The sequence below is a fragment of the Notolepis coatsorum genome, assembly GCF_963971535.1.
Source record: "Notolepis coatsorum genome assembly, chromosome: 1".
NCBI classification, from domain to species: Eukaryota; Metazoa; Chordata; class Actinopteri; order Aulopiformes; family Paralepididae; genus Notolepis; species Notolepis coatsorum.
In genome coordinates, this window is record NC_140165.1 from 262,834,889 (window position 1) to 262,848,285 (window position 13,397).

At 42.1% G+C, this 13,397-nt stretch overlaps 1 protein-coding gene across 1 annotated transcript in view; it reads right to left on the reverse strand.

The window, feature by feature from the left end:
- LOC311237548 (leucine-rich repeat and fibronectin type III domain-containing protein 1-like protein) overlaps positions 1-13,397 on the reverse strand; it is a gene marked incomplete at both ends in the record, with an annotated part of 156,583 nt that overhangs the window by 119,147 nt on the left and 24,039 nt on the right. Inside the window, 3 exons of the mRNA XM_084325492.1 lie at positions 2,584-2,894; positions 7,903-8,115; positions 11,376-11,616. Coding sequence (XP_084181618.1) covers positions 2,584-2,894; positions 7,903-8,115; positions 11,376-11,616 — 765 coding nt within the window. The remainder of the gene's footprint in view (positions 1-2,583; positions 2,895-7,902; positions 8,116-11,375; positions 11,617-13,397) is intronic.

The following is a 13,397-nucleotide window of genomic DNA, read 5'->3' on the forward strand; positions in this document are numbered from 1 at the left end:
ACAGTTGTGTGTTCATGCAGACACATAATAGCAATTTCATTACGAATTGAAAATGGGGGACCCTGATGTAAACAAGTCGAAAGTCTTTCTCTGGTCTGCATCCCCTTAACAATTGTGTGTATTGAGCTGTACTGTACTGTACCCATTCTGCAATCTGTTAATTAATCTTCCATTAGTTGGATGTATGGCCTCTGCAAGGTTGTGTGCAGCCATTTGTTTTTGTAACATCTGCTACATCTGTCCCACGTGTTCTTTGCAGCTCACAGTTGTTAGTTCTGCCCCTCTTGACTGTGACAAAAAGGTTTTGAACAAACTTAATGTCATAGCTTGTATTTGATGATATTCTTCTTTGTTATTTACTTGAATGGTTTGATCATTGATTGGTGGAGTAATATGGGGTTCTGATAAACTAAAATGATTTGTTAAAATAACATAAGCTAACATATATTTTTACATTTATGCAAATGAATATGCAATATGTATAACTTGAATAAGTAATAAATACAGAAACACCATGTTTAACAATATGTAAATGTGTAGCTACATTTATTTTACATTAATTAACATTTATACGGTCTTTGGCCCTTTGAGGGCAACCATAATGCTGATGTGGCCCTCTGTGAAAATTAGTTTGACACCCCTGGTGTAGAGAGACAGTTGGCGAAGGATGGGCCACGGCTGCCCGGAGCACAGTACACAGACACTGGCTGAGACATAATGATTCATATCAGCCCACACATTGGGCGCTGTGCATTGTACCCATCATTGGGTCCAGTCTGCCACCGCTGTGAGCCTTTGCAGGGCTATAACTTTTTAAATGTTATAGCTATATTGACATTACTATGGCCCATTCAACATCGGGTATCTATCGTTCCGGATGTGGGAACGTTATATTTTTTCATTCATACATTGTGGTGTTAATACCGTCGAGAATATAAGTATGTTTTTAAGCTTTTCTGCTGTAATTCCAAAAAACGCTAGTTATAGGCCCTGAAGCATATGATAGATTATCGATTGCCGTTTCTTTCCTATACACGCTATATTAAAAAATTCAAATGTATATGATCGGTATACATTATGCTTCATCATGCGTGAAGGAAAGGGGGGGGGGGGTCGTTTATAATTCCTTGATCATCAGTAACGGCTTTATTTAGTATGGGTTGATACATTGATCAGATGGATTGCAAACAAAGAAATGGACAATCAAGCTGAAAATAACGTTAGATTCCTCTTACCGTTCGCTGATGAGACTGGAGGAAAAATATTCCAATTATTTGACGTCGATCTGCTAGATCCATTTCCCGTTTGTATGGCGCAATAAACGCCAAAATCATATAGATTATTGCGTTTCGAAAGCGATCCTATGCACTCGAGTGTTTGTCTGGACCCACGTAACAAGATAGTACTGCCGGAGGGATTTCCAAGATGCACCAGCGCCACTTCCGGTTTGGCGTAGAGTGTAACTCGCCCGATCATCCACCAGGCGGCGGTATTGAGGCATTGCAATATCAGATAGGGTGCAGCTGCAGTCCCGCAGGGAGGCTGGATGAATTATGAATGCCATGGCGAAAAAATTAAATATTGATCCCAACAACGAATTATCACGTTGTTGGCGTTCAACGCATGGCGGGCAATAACGAATTATGATGTTGTTGGCGTCCAATGTGTTAAGGCGAGGTGGCCTTGATATGGCGAAGACCTGGTTTGGAATTTGAACAGGAATTTCGGGGACCCTCCCTCCTCTTTATTTATGATAAAACAGAAGACACCTGTGCAATAATGATAAGGATGAGCGCTCAATGAAGAAACACCACTCCCCAAAATATTTAACCCTTTCACTACAACACTACAGACGGTCCACCCTTTCACTACAACACTACAGACGGTAGTGAAAGGGTTAACCCTTTCTCTTGTGGCAGTGACAGGGTTAACCTTCTGTGTTGTCGCAGTGAAAGGGTTAACCCTTTTAGGGAGTTGTTCCTTATCTTAATTTGGGGAAAGTCTGAGGGAGTTGTAAAACTGTGGGTTTGATGGTGTTTTTTTGTTGTGGATCTATTTCCTCTTGATCTGTGAAGCCTGTGGCGGCAATTAGTTGTGATTTGATTTGATCAAGCAACATTTTGATCTCGTCCCACGATATATATATCTTGTCATATTGAACAGCTCTAACACATGCACGCACAAGCATGCACGCACACACACACACACACACACACACACACACACACACACACATTTGAAATGTTTATTTATGTCCACATGAACAGAAGTACAAGGAGGCCTCATACAAAGGACATAAACAATGTGAGTGCAATCAGCAAATTATGAAGAACAGTCAGGTACAAGGTGCATGGGCGGCAGAATCATGGGAAAAGGTAACAGCGCCTCCTCCAAATTGAGCGGCTTCCTATAATAGCTAATACTGAGCAGTACCTGGCTAACTGCTTGGCCTTCCTTTTGGGGAGACCGACTATTTGTAGGCCTCACACACGAACACGAACACGAACACAAACACACATACACGCACACACACGGGCACACACACATGCACACACACACACACACACACACACACACACTGACCTGTATATGAGGATGTCGTCAGTGGAGCTGTTGTACTGTATCTGGTACATGCGGACCCCTGGGATGTGGTCCTGGGGGGGCCAGCGGATGGTGACGGAGCTGGAGCTCATGTCGGACACGGTAACCCGGTGCTGGTCGGAGCGGGCGTGGCCCCCGCTGGCGTTGGACTTGATGGAGGTGGGGATGTCCGACGGGCCCGGGTCGGGCTCCAGCTTGGGGTCATAGTGAGGCGAGGGGTTCACCACCAGCTCCACGGGGGCCGTGGCCTCGCCCGCCGCGTTAGACGCTATGCAGGTGAACTTCCCCGAGTCCTGCGGGAGAGAGTCAGAGAGTCAAAGAGTCAGAGAGTTAGAGAGTCAGAGAGTCAAAGAGAGTCAGAGAGTCAGAGAGAGTCAGAGAGTCAAATAGAGTCAGAGAGTCAGAGAGTCAGAGAGAGGCAGAGAGTCAAAGAGAGTCAGAGAGTCAGAGAGTCAAATAGAGTCAGAGAGTCAGAGAGAGTCAGAGAGTCAGAGAGTCTAGAAGAAAGTGAATCCAGATTATATCTGCATATAATCCTTTCTATATACCTACAGTATATATACACCTGCATATAACTCTATATGATAGCATGTACAATAATGCTGTATATACTGTATGTATATATTTATACTTACCATATATATAATACATATATCCACATCTGTTTGTATATACCTCCATTTTACATATCTGTAGATACTATATCTATATCTGTACATATCCCTTACCTACTCTTAATAGTTACGCTGCTGGCCAGTTTGACTTCATACCTGTAACACTGCACATATTAATACTACAACTCAGTACATACATCTTATTAGCACTATTACTCAGTTGTACAAATGTATATATATATTTAAATATATATATATATTTAATATATTTCCTTTCCAACATACGATTAGATGAATATAGGCAATACAATTAGATCTGAATATATACTAAATGAACAGTAGACACAAGGTGCAGGTGAGGGTCTGTATGTTATGTTATAGTCTGCAGGTTTTCTGTGGTCAAGAGTCAGACAAACTTAGTGGTCAGTGGTTAGACATTCCTAATAGTTCCCAAGTAGATAGGACAGATTGGTGCGGCCTGTGTTCTTAAGGGCTTAATTTGTGATAAATCATTGGTGATTGAGTTCACGTCGATTCTACAAATATATATATATATATACACATAATATCATTAGATACTATATATCTGTACTTACCTACTCGTACTAGTTATACTGCTGGCCAGTATGACTTGCTACCAGACTTTACCATCACTGGACATAGTAATACTGCAACTCTGTACTGTACATACATCTGATGAGCGCTATTACTCAGTAGTACTCATTTATATATTGTATACCCACTTTAATCACCTGTATATGTTGTATATTACTATTGCACTTTTCTGTTACATTTGCACTCTGGTTTGATGCCAAACTTATTTTCATCATCATCATCATCATCATCATCATCATCATCATCATCATCATCATCATCATCATTTATTTGTTCGTACATGGAATTACCACAGTCCAACAGTGCATATTAACTGTATGTACACTGTATAATGACAATACATTTGAATCTAATATCATTTTGATCAGTCGCAAATTGCTTTCGCGTTGCCTGTGAACTTAAAAACAGATTCATGTTAGGGTTCAGCATTACATTACGTTGTTATATTAGTTTTGTCAACCCATGTTATTGTGCTTTGAGCTATAGATTGACTATATGATGTACTAGTGGATCAGAGTGGAATCCATTAAATCAGCTTCATCCTGCTACAGTGGAATCAAGGCTATATTTATCTCGGGGTGGATTTGCTGAGAAGCTCATTAAGCTCCTTTCAGCAGCAGCACAGTCATAGTTCCACAATGAACAGCTCACAGGGGTGTAAAGTACTTAAGTAATTGTACTTCCTTACAATACTTAAGTACTGTTTTTGGGGATTTGTACTTTACTCAAGTATTATTAGGTTTGTATACTTGTAATTTTACTCAATTACATTTCAGAGAAAGAAAAACATACTTTTTACTCCTTAAGTGGTCCGCACACGGCGAGCGACCGACGTCGCCTGGCGATGCGATCGTCTGTCGCTCAACGGCAATCGGTTGCCACACCAGAGCCGACCGTCGCTCTGTCTAGCTGGGGGTGTGGTTATTTGTTTCCCCCCGGAGGGAGATATCAGAGGACGGACCGGACGTTAGGTTTTTTGTGAAGAGAGCGTATTAGCAGGTAGCTGTGTTGTGCATTACGAGGGAACTAAACCCATATTGAGCTGGAATTAAACCACCTATACGAATACAACCTCTCCTCATTCTTCCTGACATTACTGCATGACTGATTGCTACAATACGTTCATTACCACCGATTGGACAAGTATATATTTTTTTTGATCCACTTTTTTCTCCCATTTTCTATATTTTCTCCCATCCCAATTTCGTATCATCCAATTCAACCCTCCCCTGTCACGAACGCTGTTTCTTGCCTCCCACAAGCCGGCTGCAATGTGGACTAAGTCATACATAGCACAAGTCCCCTCCGGTACTTGAGGTAACAGCAGTCGCATCTTTTCACCTGCGCAGCTCAATCTCTCAGTGGCGAGGAGTAACGTGTGGGAGGCTCACGCTGCCCCCGACACTTCCTGATTCTACTGCGCAGGCGCACCAACCGACCTGTAGGAGTCGCTGTCCACAACGCCCGATCCCCACCCTTCAGTTTCCCACCCCCTAATACGGCCAATGTGTATTAGTACGGACGACCAGCTAAACTGAAAGCAAATGTGGAGCGCTGGGCTCGAACAGGCGAGCCCAGCGTCTCCAGATTTGGTGGCGAGCGCCTTGCCCACTACGCCACGTAGCCACCCCCGATTGGACAAGCATTATGCACCTGCTGAGAGAGAATGTGTTTTCACTGAAGACACTGTTCTGTTCTCAACCATCATTTTCTTTCGACAATAAACCTTATAAACCACATCAGCTGCAGCCTGGACATTAAACTCTGTCAACATCCACAACTTCTTTTGTTACCCGAGTATTAAAACATCTAGTAAGTGCATCGTGGCGCATTGTTAATTTATTAGTTAATGACAAGCGGCCACTATAGCTTCTCCAACTAACGTTATTTATTTAAATTGTTCCTGTTAATAATAATGAACATAAGTAGCATGGTAATAATACGTAGGTTATTGATCAATGAATGTATTGATAAATTAATGGTGTACAAATGATACACCAGTAGAACTTCTGTACTACTTCTACTGTAGAAGTCATGTTATTTGCTCACTGTCCTTGCTGTGTCGCCTGCCGTTGCCTCAAAAAATTGGATCAAGGCGATTTTTAGCCAGGCGACAGAAATTGCTGCGCGACCGTCGCTTCAAAATCTCCTGCCGTGTGGGTTCTCTCATTCATAACAATGGACGCGATACAATTCTGTCGGTCGGCTCGCAAAAAAAAAGTCGTCGCCTGGCAAAAAACGACCGCCGTGTGCGGAGCACTTAACATTTAAAATGCAGACCTACAAAGTACAAATATTGCAGGTCCAACAATTTTAATTAGCATATTTGTTTCTCTGGCCGAACTAACGTTAACATTATTAATCCTGCGGCCGCACTTTATTTAAAAACAGCCAATCAATGGAAACTGAACCCACCCATACCCATGCTGATTGGTCCTTGTGCAAGACTAGAAAGCGGGGATCTTTGATTAAACACCTGTGAGTGACGAGCTACAGAAGATGGCCACAAAAACGATAGTACGAGTGATGAAGAGGACGAAAATTAAAATAATAAAAAAAGGTTTTTACTTTTACTTTTTAGTACATTTAAAAGTATAAACTTTTTTTTACTTTTACTCAAGTGTGTTTTTAGCCAGATTCTCTGACTTTTACTTGAGTACGATTTTGAGACGCTACCCATACTTTCACTATCATTTCTGGGTAGTTTTTACACCCTGACAGCTGCTCATTAAGCTCCTTTCAGCAGCACAGTCACAGTGCCACGCTGAGCAGCTCGCTGGAAGTGGGAGGGGGTTCAGCACCTTGCTCAAGGACACTTCACTTGTCGGAAGGAAGATTGAACCGGCAACTCTCTGTTTCACTAGCCATCTCTCTAACCTTAGCTCTCAGTGGGCCTGGTATCAGTCAGCTGGTAAACCAATAATCCCATTAATCAACTTCATCTGTCAACTGCGATCCTCAGACACTAGTCAGCTCTCCATTCCCTGAACCGGAGCTTTCAGCGTGGCAGCTCCCACCCTCTGGAACTCCCTCCCCGCAGAACTCCGCAACGCCCCAACTCTGGACTCATTAAAAAAAAAAAAATCCTCAAAATCCACCTCTTCAACTTGGCCTTTAACCCCTAATTACCCACTTTGAATGTTGTGTCTGTCCAGTCCACCATGTTTGTTATTTTTGTTTGTTTTCTCCCCCTATGTAAAGAGACATTGGGTCTTATGAAAGGTGCTATATAAAACAAAGTTATTATTATTTTCTTTTTTTACTTTTATTTATAGCGTTTTCAGCTTTTTCTGGCCACGCAGGACCGATAGAGGGAGAGAGGGAGAACGGGAGGAGAGGTAGGGAAGACATGCGGCAAATGGTCGCCGGGACTGGGAAACGAACCCGGGACGACCGCTTCGCGACTCAGCGCGCTATGTGGTGTGCTACTGGAGCGCCCATTATTATTATTATTATTATTATTATTATTATTATTATTATTATTATTATTATTATTATTATTATTATTATTATTATTATTATTATTATTATTATTATTATTATTATTATTATTATTATTATTATTATTATTATTATTATTATTATTATTATTATTATTATTATTATTTGTAACCTTTCCTACAAACCTGGATGAGTGGATTAAGATGATAGCAGATTCTATACTAATAGCTAATACACTTCTTGGGAAATGCACTATTAGTAGGTCAATCAATCAATCAATCAATCAATCAATCAACCAACCAACCAATCAATCAATCATGTATTGATGAATAAAGCACATTTCAATGCAAACCATAACATTTAAAAAAGGGTCATACAAATACATTTGGCTTGACTTGACATCCAGGCTGCTGATATAAAAAACATACTTCTATACTGCATTTTTACAATAACACTAATTATGATCAAATAACCTATGAAAAAAAGAGACATAGAAAGGTGAAATGTGTTTTTCAATTCAGCTCTGTGGATAAATATAGCTCTTGTGAAACGGTCATGTTGCTAAGCAACACGAAACATAACCAACACAATGCTGCATACATCCAAACCTCCAGTGGTTCCGCAGCCTCACCTTGACGGAGGCCTTGAGGATGTCCAGCGAGCCGTTCTCGTAGCACACGGTTCTGGAGGTGTTGCCCATCAGCTTCCCCTCCGGGCTGACCCAGTGGGTGGACGGCTCCGGGTCGCCGATGGACTTACAGCGCAGGCTGACCTCTTGACCCTCCATCACAAACATCTTGGAGGTGTGGCGCGTGATCATGGGCGGCTCGCACACAAACTCCTCCTGTGGGAAAGAGCGTTTAGTGAACATGATGGAACAGAGCTCACCTGACCCAGACAGAACAGAGCTAACCTGACCCAGACAGAACAGAGCTAACCTGACCCAGACAGAACAGAGCTAACCTGACCCAGACAGAACAGAGCTAACCTGACCCAGACAGAACAGAGCTCACCTGACCCAGACAGAACAGAGCTCACCTGACCCAGACAGAACAGAGCTAACCTGACCCAGACAGAACAGAGCTAACCTGACCCAGACAGAACAGAGCTCACCTGACCCAGACAGAACAGAGCTAACCTGACCCAGACAGAACAGAGCTAACCTGACCCAGACAGAACAGAGCTCACCTGACCCACCAGACGCTCCGTCACACAGAACCATCTGGGGAGTCGTCCTTTGAAACTGTTTGGAATGGAGCCGGTTCTTTAACCCTTTCACTACCACACTACAGAAGGTTAACCCTTTCACTGCCACACTACAGACGGTTAACCCTTTCACTACCACACTACAGGCGGTTCCTTCTGTAGTGTGGTTGTGAAAGGGTTAACCCTTTGGTAGTGTTGCAGTGAAAGGGTTAATCGTCTGTATTGTCACAGTGAAAGGGTTAACCATTTGGTAGTGTGGCAGTGGAAGGGTTAATCGTCTGTATTGTCACAGTGAAAGGGTTAACCATTTGGTAGTGTGGCAGTGGAAGGGTTAATCGTCTGTATTGTCACAGTGAAAGGGTTAACCATTTGGTAGTGTGGCAGTGGAAGGGTTAAAACAATACTTGTCACAGTATCTTCACCTGCAGCTGCCGGTAGCTCCTCAAAGGAAGCTGATTGGCAAATAAGGAAGCGTTATTTGTAAGGCCCGACAGCACACGTTAATGTCCCCATGGGCCGGACACGTCTTCTTTAAACAAGTCAAGAAGAAACATCACAATAGATCAAGAACAAAACAAAAAACACCATGAAATCCAAAATAAAATGCGGAAAACGGACAAATAAAACACTCCCAGACATACCCCACGTGAAGGTAAGGAAAAACTCACTAAAACCTAGCAATAGGGGGGAAAAGCACCACAGGCAATGTGGAGGAGAGAAACCTTAGAAGGGCCGTTCAAGGGGGGATCTCCCTTCTTAGACGTCGGTGATAGTAGGGTTGCTTGCTATGGACGATCAATGGGTGGAGAATAAAACAGGCAAAACAGTTGATAAGCATGTGCATATACGTGTAATGAAACACAAATATATGGACATGCAATAGCAACTGTGATACATAAGAACACTTAAGAGAACCGTAACGTATAGAGCTGCTGCAAACTGGAATTGTATACCTGTGAAGATAATGATGATCAGCAACAAATTTACTTTTAAGACAAAGTTGATAAATGCTGTTATGAATAAGGAAATACAGTTGGGTTACTGATTCATTTAGTTAGTATTGTTAGTTTAGTTAGTTAGTTTAGTTAGTATTGTATTTGTGGCTGGAGCCTTTGTGTGTGTTTTTAAAGATATTGAGAATGTACTTAGGCTATAGTGTTTCTTATGTTATTATTGTTTTTTTTATTACTGTAATGTAATGTACTGTAATGTTGTAAGTTATGTGTTCGGACCCCATGGGTGTAGACGAATGGGGATCCATAAAATAAACAAATAAACAAATACACTCCTGATAATAACACCATTTGCTTGGATTCCATAGCAAGGCCTCTGTCAAAGAACTTGATGCACTACGAAAAGCGATGAGTTCATGAATGTAAACCAGGAAGTACATACGGAATCGTACTGAGTACACCGTTAACATGTACATTTTCTATTTGTAGTGTACTCAAGAGCCTGGTTTCCCCCACAGTAAAAAAACATTTAATCACTATAAGAATTTCCTCCAAAAATTGCATTTCATAATTCTTCTCAGATCTCACTGCCGACCGATAGGATGGTAGAAGATTAAGTAGTTTAGTCCCCAGGGGGGAATTCCTCTTGGACTAACAAGCTCCACCAATTCAGTACTTCCGCATTATTTACTTGACTCGGAACATTAAAATGTCAAGTACTATTAAAATGAGAGATTCAATATTATAAGCCAGTTTATGCGGTTTCCGAGAGGGCTGAGAGGGAGATTATGCGCGGTAGGAAGGTGGGACCTTAACAGGGGAATATGATGTACCTTTTCAACAGTTTTACGTGACTTCCTTGAATCTGTGGAACACGTTTGTTATTTTAATAGTTTATCTTCCAGCTACTCTTTCTTCCCTTATATTAAGCAGGCTGTTTTCCGTGAGTGTATCACACACCACATGTTAAATGTAAAGTGTTAAACGTAAAATTTCCGGGGCCGCCCTCGTGGCGCACCACGTTAGTGCGTCGCACACCTACACGATCGTCCCGGGTTCGCTTCCCGCTCCCGGTGACATTTGTCGCATGTCTTCCCCGCCTCTTCTCCCGTTCATCCTCTCCTCATCTGTCGGTCATGTCTGACCATGAAAAGCAATAAATGCTAAAAAATAAATGTCCGTGCCTGGCCGTGCCTGGCTACCCCAAACCGGGTAAACAGTGTTCCTGGCACCAAAAAGCACAGCTTATTGATTAATCAAAGTTTTTCGATTGCTTCTGTCCCTCTTCACCAAGACAACAACACTTTCACTACCACACTACAGAAGGTTAACCCTTTCACTACCACACTACAGAAGGTTAACCTTTCACTACCACACTACAGAAGGTTAACCTTACACTACCACACTACAGAAGGTTAACCCTTTCACTACCACACTACAGAAGGTTAACCTTTCACTACCACACTACAGAAGGTTAACCTTTCACTACCACACTACAGCAGGTGAACCCTTTCACTACCACACTACAGAAGCTTAACCTTTCACTACCACACTACAGAAGCTTAACCTTTCACTACCAGAAGGTTAACCTTTCACTACCACACTACAGAAGCTTAACCTTTCACTACCACACACTACAGAAGGTTAACCTTTCACTACCACACTACAGAAGGTTAACCTTTCACTACCACACTACAGCAGGTGAACCCTTTCACTACCACACTACAGAAGGTTAACCTTTCACTACCACACTACAGAAGGTTAACCCTGTGGCCAAACAACAAGGAGCGTCTATGACATTTTACCCTAGCGCCTAAATAACACATCAGTCTGTCAGATCCGTACAAAGACTGACCCTAAATAAAGTTTCAGACTGACAAACCCATACCAAAAACGACCCAAAACCCATTCCCCACAACACTTTCCCCTTCAACGCCATGCCTACCTCTCGAATGGTCCAGAAGTATTTCCCAGCCAGGTCTTTGGGTGAAGCGCAGGTCTCCAGGTCGTCCTCCCGGGTGAGCCGTCGCAGCCAGACCAGCTCACAGTTGCAGTGGAGAGGGTTCCCGCCGAAGCTGAGCACCAGGGCCGTGAGCGGGGAGCCCTTCATCTTGGCATAGACCGGGATCCTCAGGAACAGCGGGTCGGGGGGAATCTTCTTCAGCTTGTTCGAGGTCATGTCCAGTCTGGAGAGTTAGATAAGACGAGGGACAAATAAACAGTGTAAACTATATTTTTTATTTATTTTTGTACTACATTATGGATACTGATATTATTTATTTATTTATGTTGTTGTTTTCAATGTCATTGCCATTGGTGTGGAATTATTATATTATAGTGGATTTATTGGTAATGTGGATATTCTCCATTATATCATTTAAGTATTAATGTTCCCACTTGGAAGTGGTGGAGAGGGGTAGGGCATGATACGCTTAGGCTTCTTCCTACTCCTTTTAGAACAGTCATATGTGTATTTTCCGTTGTTTGTCTTTTTTATTCTTAATTTTTTTTTAATCATGTTCGGAATAAATATTAATTCATTCATTCGATATAATGATTAAATCTGAATATAAAATATGAGAGAATTAAACAGTAAACACAAGGTGCAGTTGATGGTCAGTGTCGGTCATAAATTATACGTTATAGTCCGTGCCGGTTTTAGTGGTTAAGAGTCACACATTCCTGATAGTTCTCAAGTTCTGCCGCCGTTAGTTCTCCAGCTGCTGGCAGCGCTCCCTGGTGGTGGAGCCTGATGGCTGCGGGCATGAAGGACTGACTGAGGCGGTTAGTGGATTAGTTAGTTATCTATATAGACACAGTTTGCCTAGAAGAGGCTTCTGTCTGACGACATTACAGATTAATAAGAAGTTAGTTATGTGTATGAATTACTTGTCCGATCAGAGGTTTCACGCTAATCTCCCCTCCTACAGCATAGACAGTAATATACTTCTGGACTACATCATATCAAACAACAAAAAGTCTTCTCAGATGGTGACAGAAGGTTATTTGAGTTAAGGTTATACAGCCTTGACGTGAAGAAGTGATTTATTTTGATTGTGACAAACTGTGGAGGGTGGAAAAGATTCAATAAAAGAAGAATATGTTCCACAGAGCGCTGGAAATGTCCTGTTTTTAAACCTACCTGTAAAATAATTCTAACATGGGGATCTGGCAGCAGAGGCCATCCTTATTTTTTACTTTATTTAACTGGGGAAGGTTGCCACAGCAAAACCAGCCTTGAGTAATTTTGAGAATGTGTGCTCGCTTTTATAGACCTTTTCAAACTTGACAACATAAATATTCCAAGTGGGCACAAGTGTATTTCGAGTGGCAGTGTAATATCAAAAGACAGCCAATCTGTTCCCTAGCAGCGTGCTTCCATTGAAAAGGTCTATACAAGTCCCCCATCCTGCATCAGTACAGTGGTAGCCATGGTAACATGAGTAGTCCAGTGGTATCCATCGTAACATTAGTACTACAGTGGTAGCCAATGGTAGAAGTCCTCCATCCTGCATTTATCCTGCATTAGTACTACAGTGGTAGCCAACTAGCCATGGTAGAAGTCCTCCATCCTGCATTTATCCTGCATTAGTACTACAGTGGTAGCCATGGTAGAAGTCCTCCATCCTGCATTTATCCTGCATTAGTATTACAGTGGTAGCCATGGTAGAAGTCCTCCATCCTGCATTTATCCTGCATTAGTATTACAGTGGTAGTCGTGGTAGCATTAATACTACAGTGGTAGTAATGGTAACATTAGTACTACAGTGGTATTCATGGTAACACTAGTACTACAGTGGTAGTCATGGTAGAAGTCCTCCATCCTGCAAAGTTGCATTTTCTACAGTGATTCCAAAATGTTAGAATATGGTTCATTTGAATGTATTTTTAACATCCAGGTTACGGTAGCCCCGAGCTTACAGGGAAGCAGGGTCGAGGCTGGAAACGTCTCTACTTTAAATTCCCA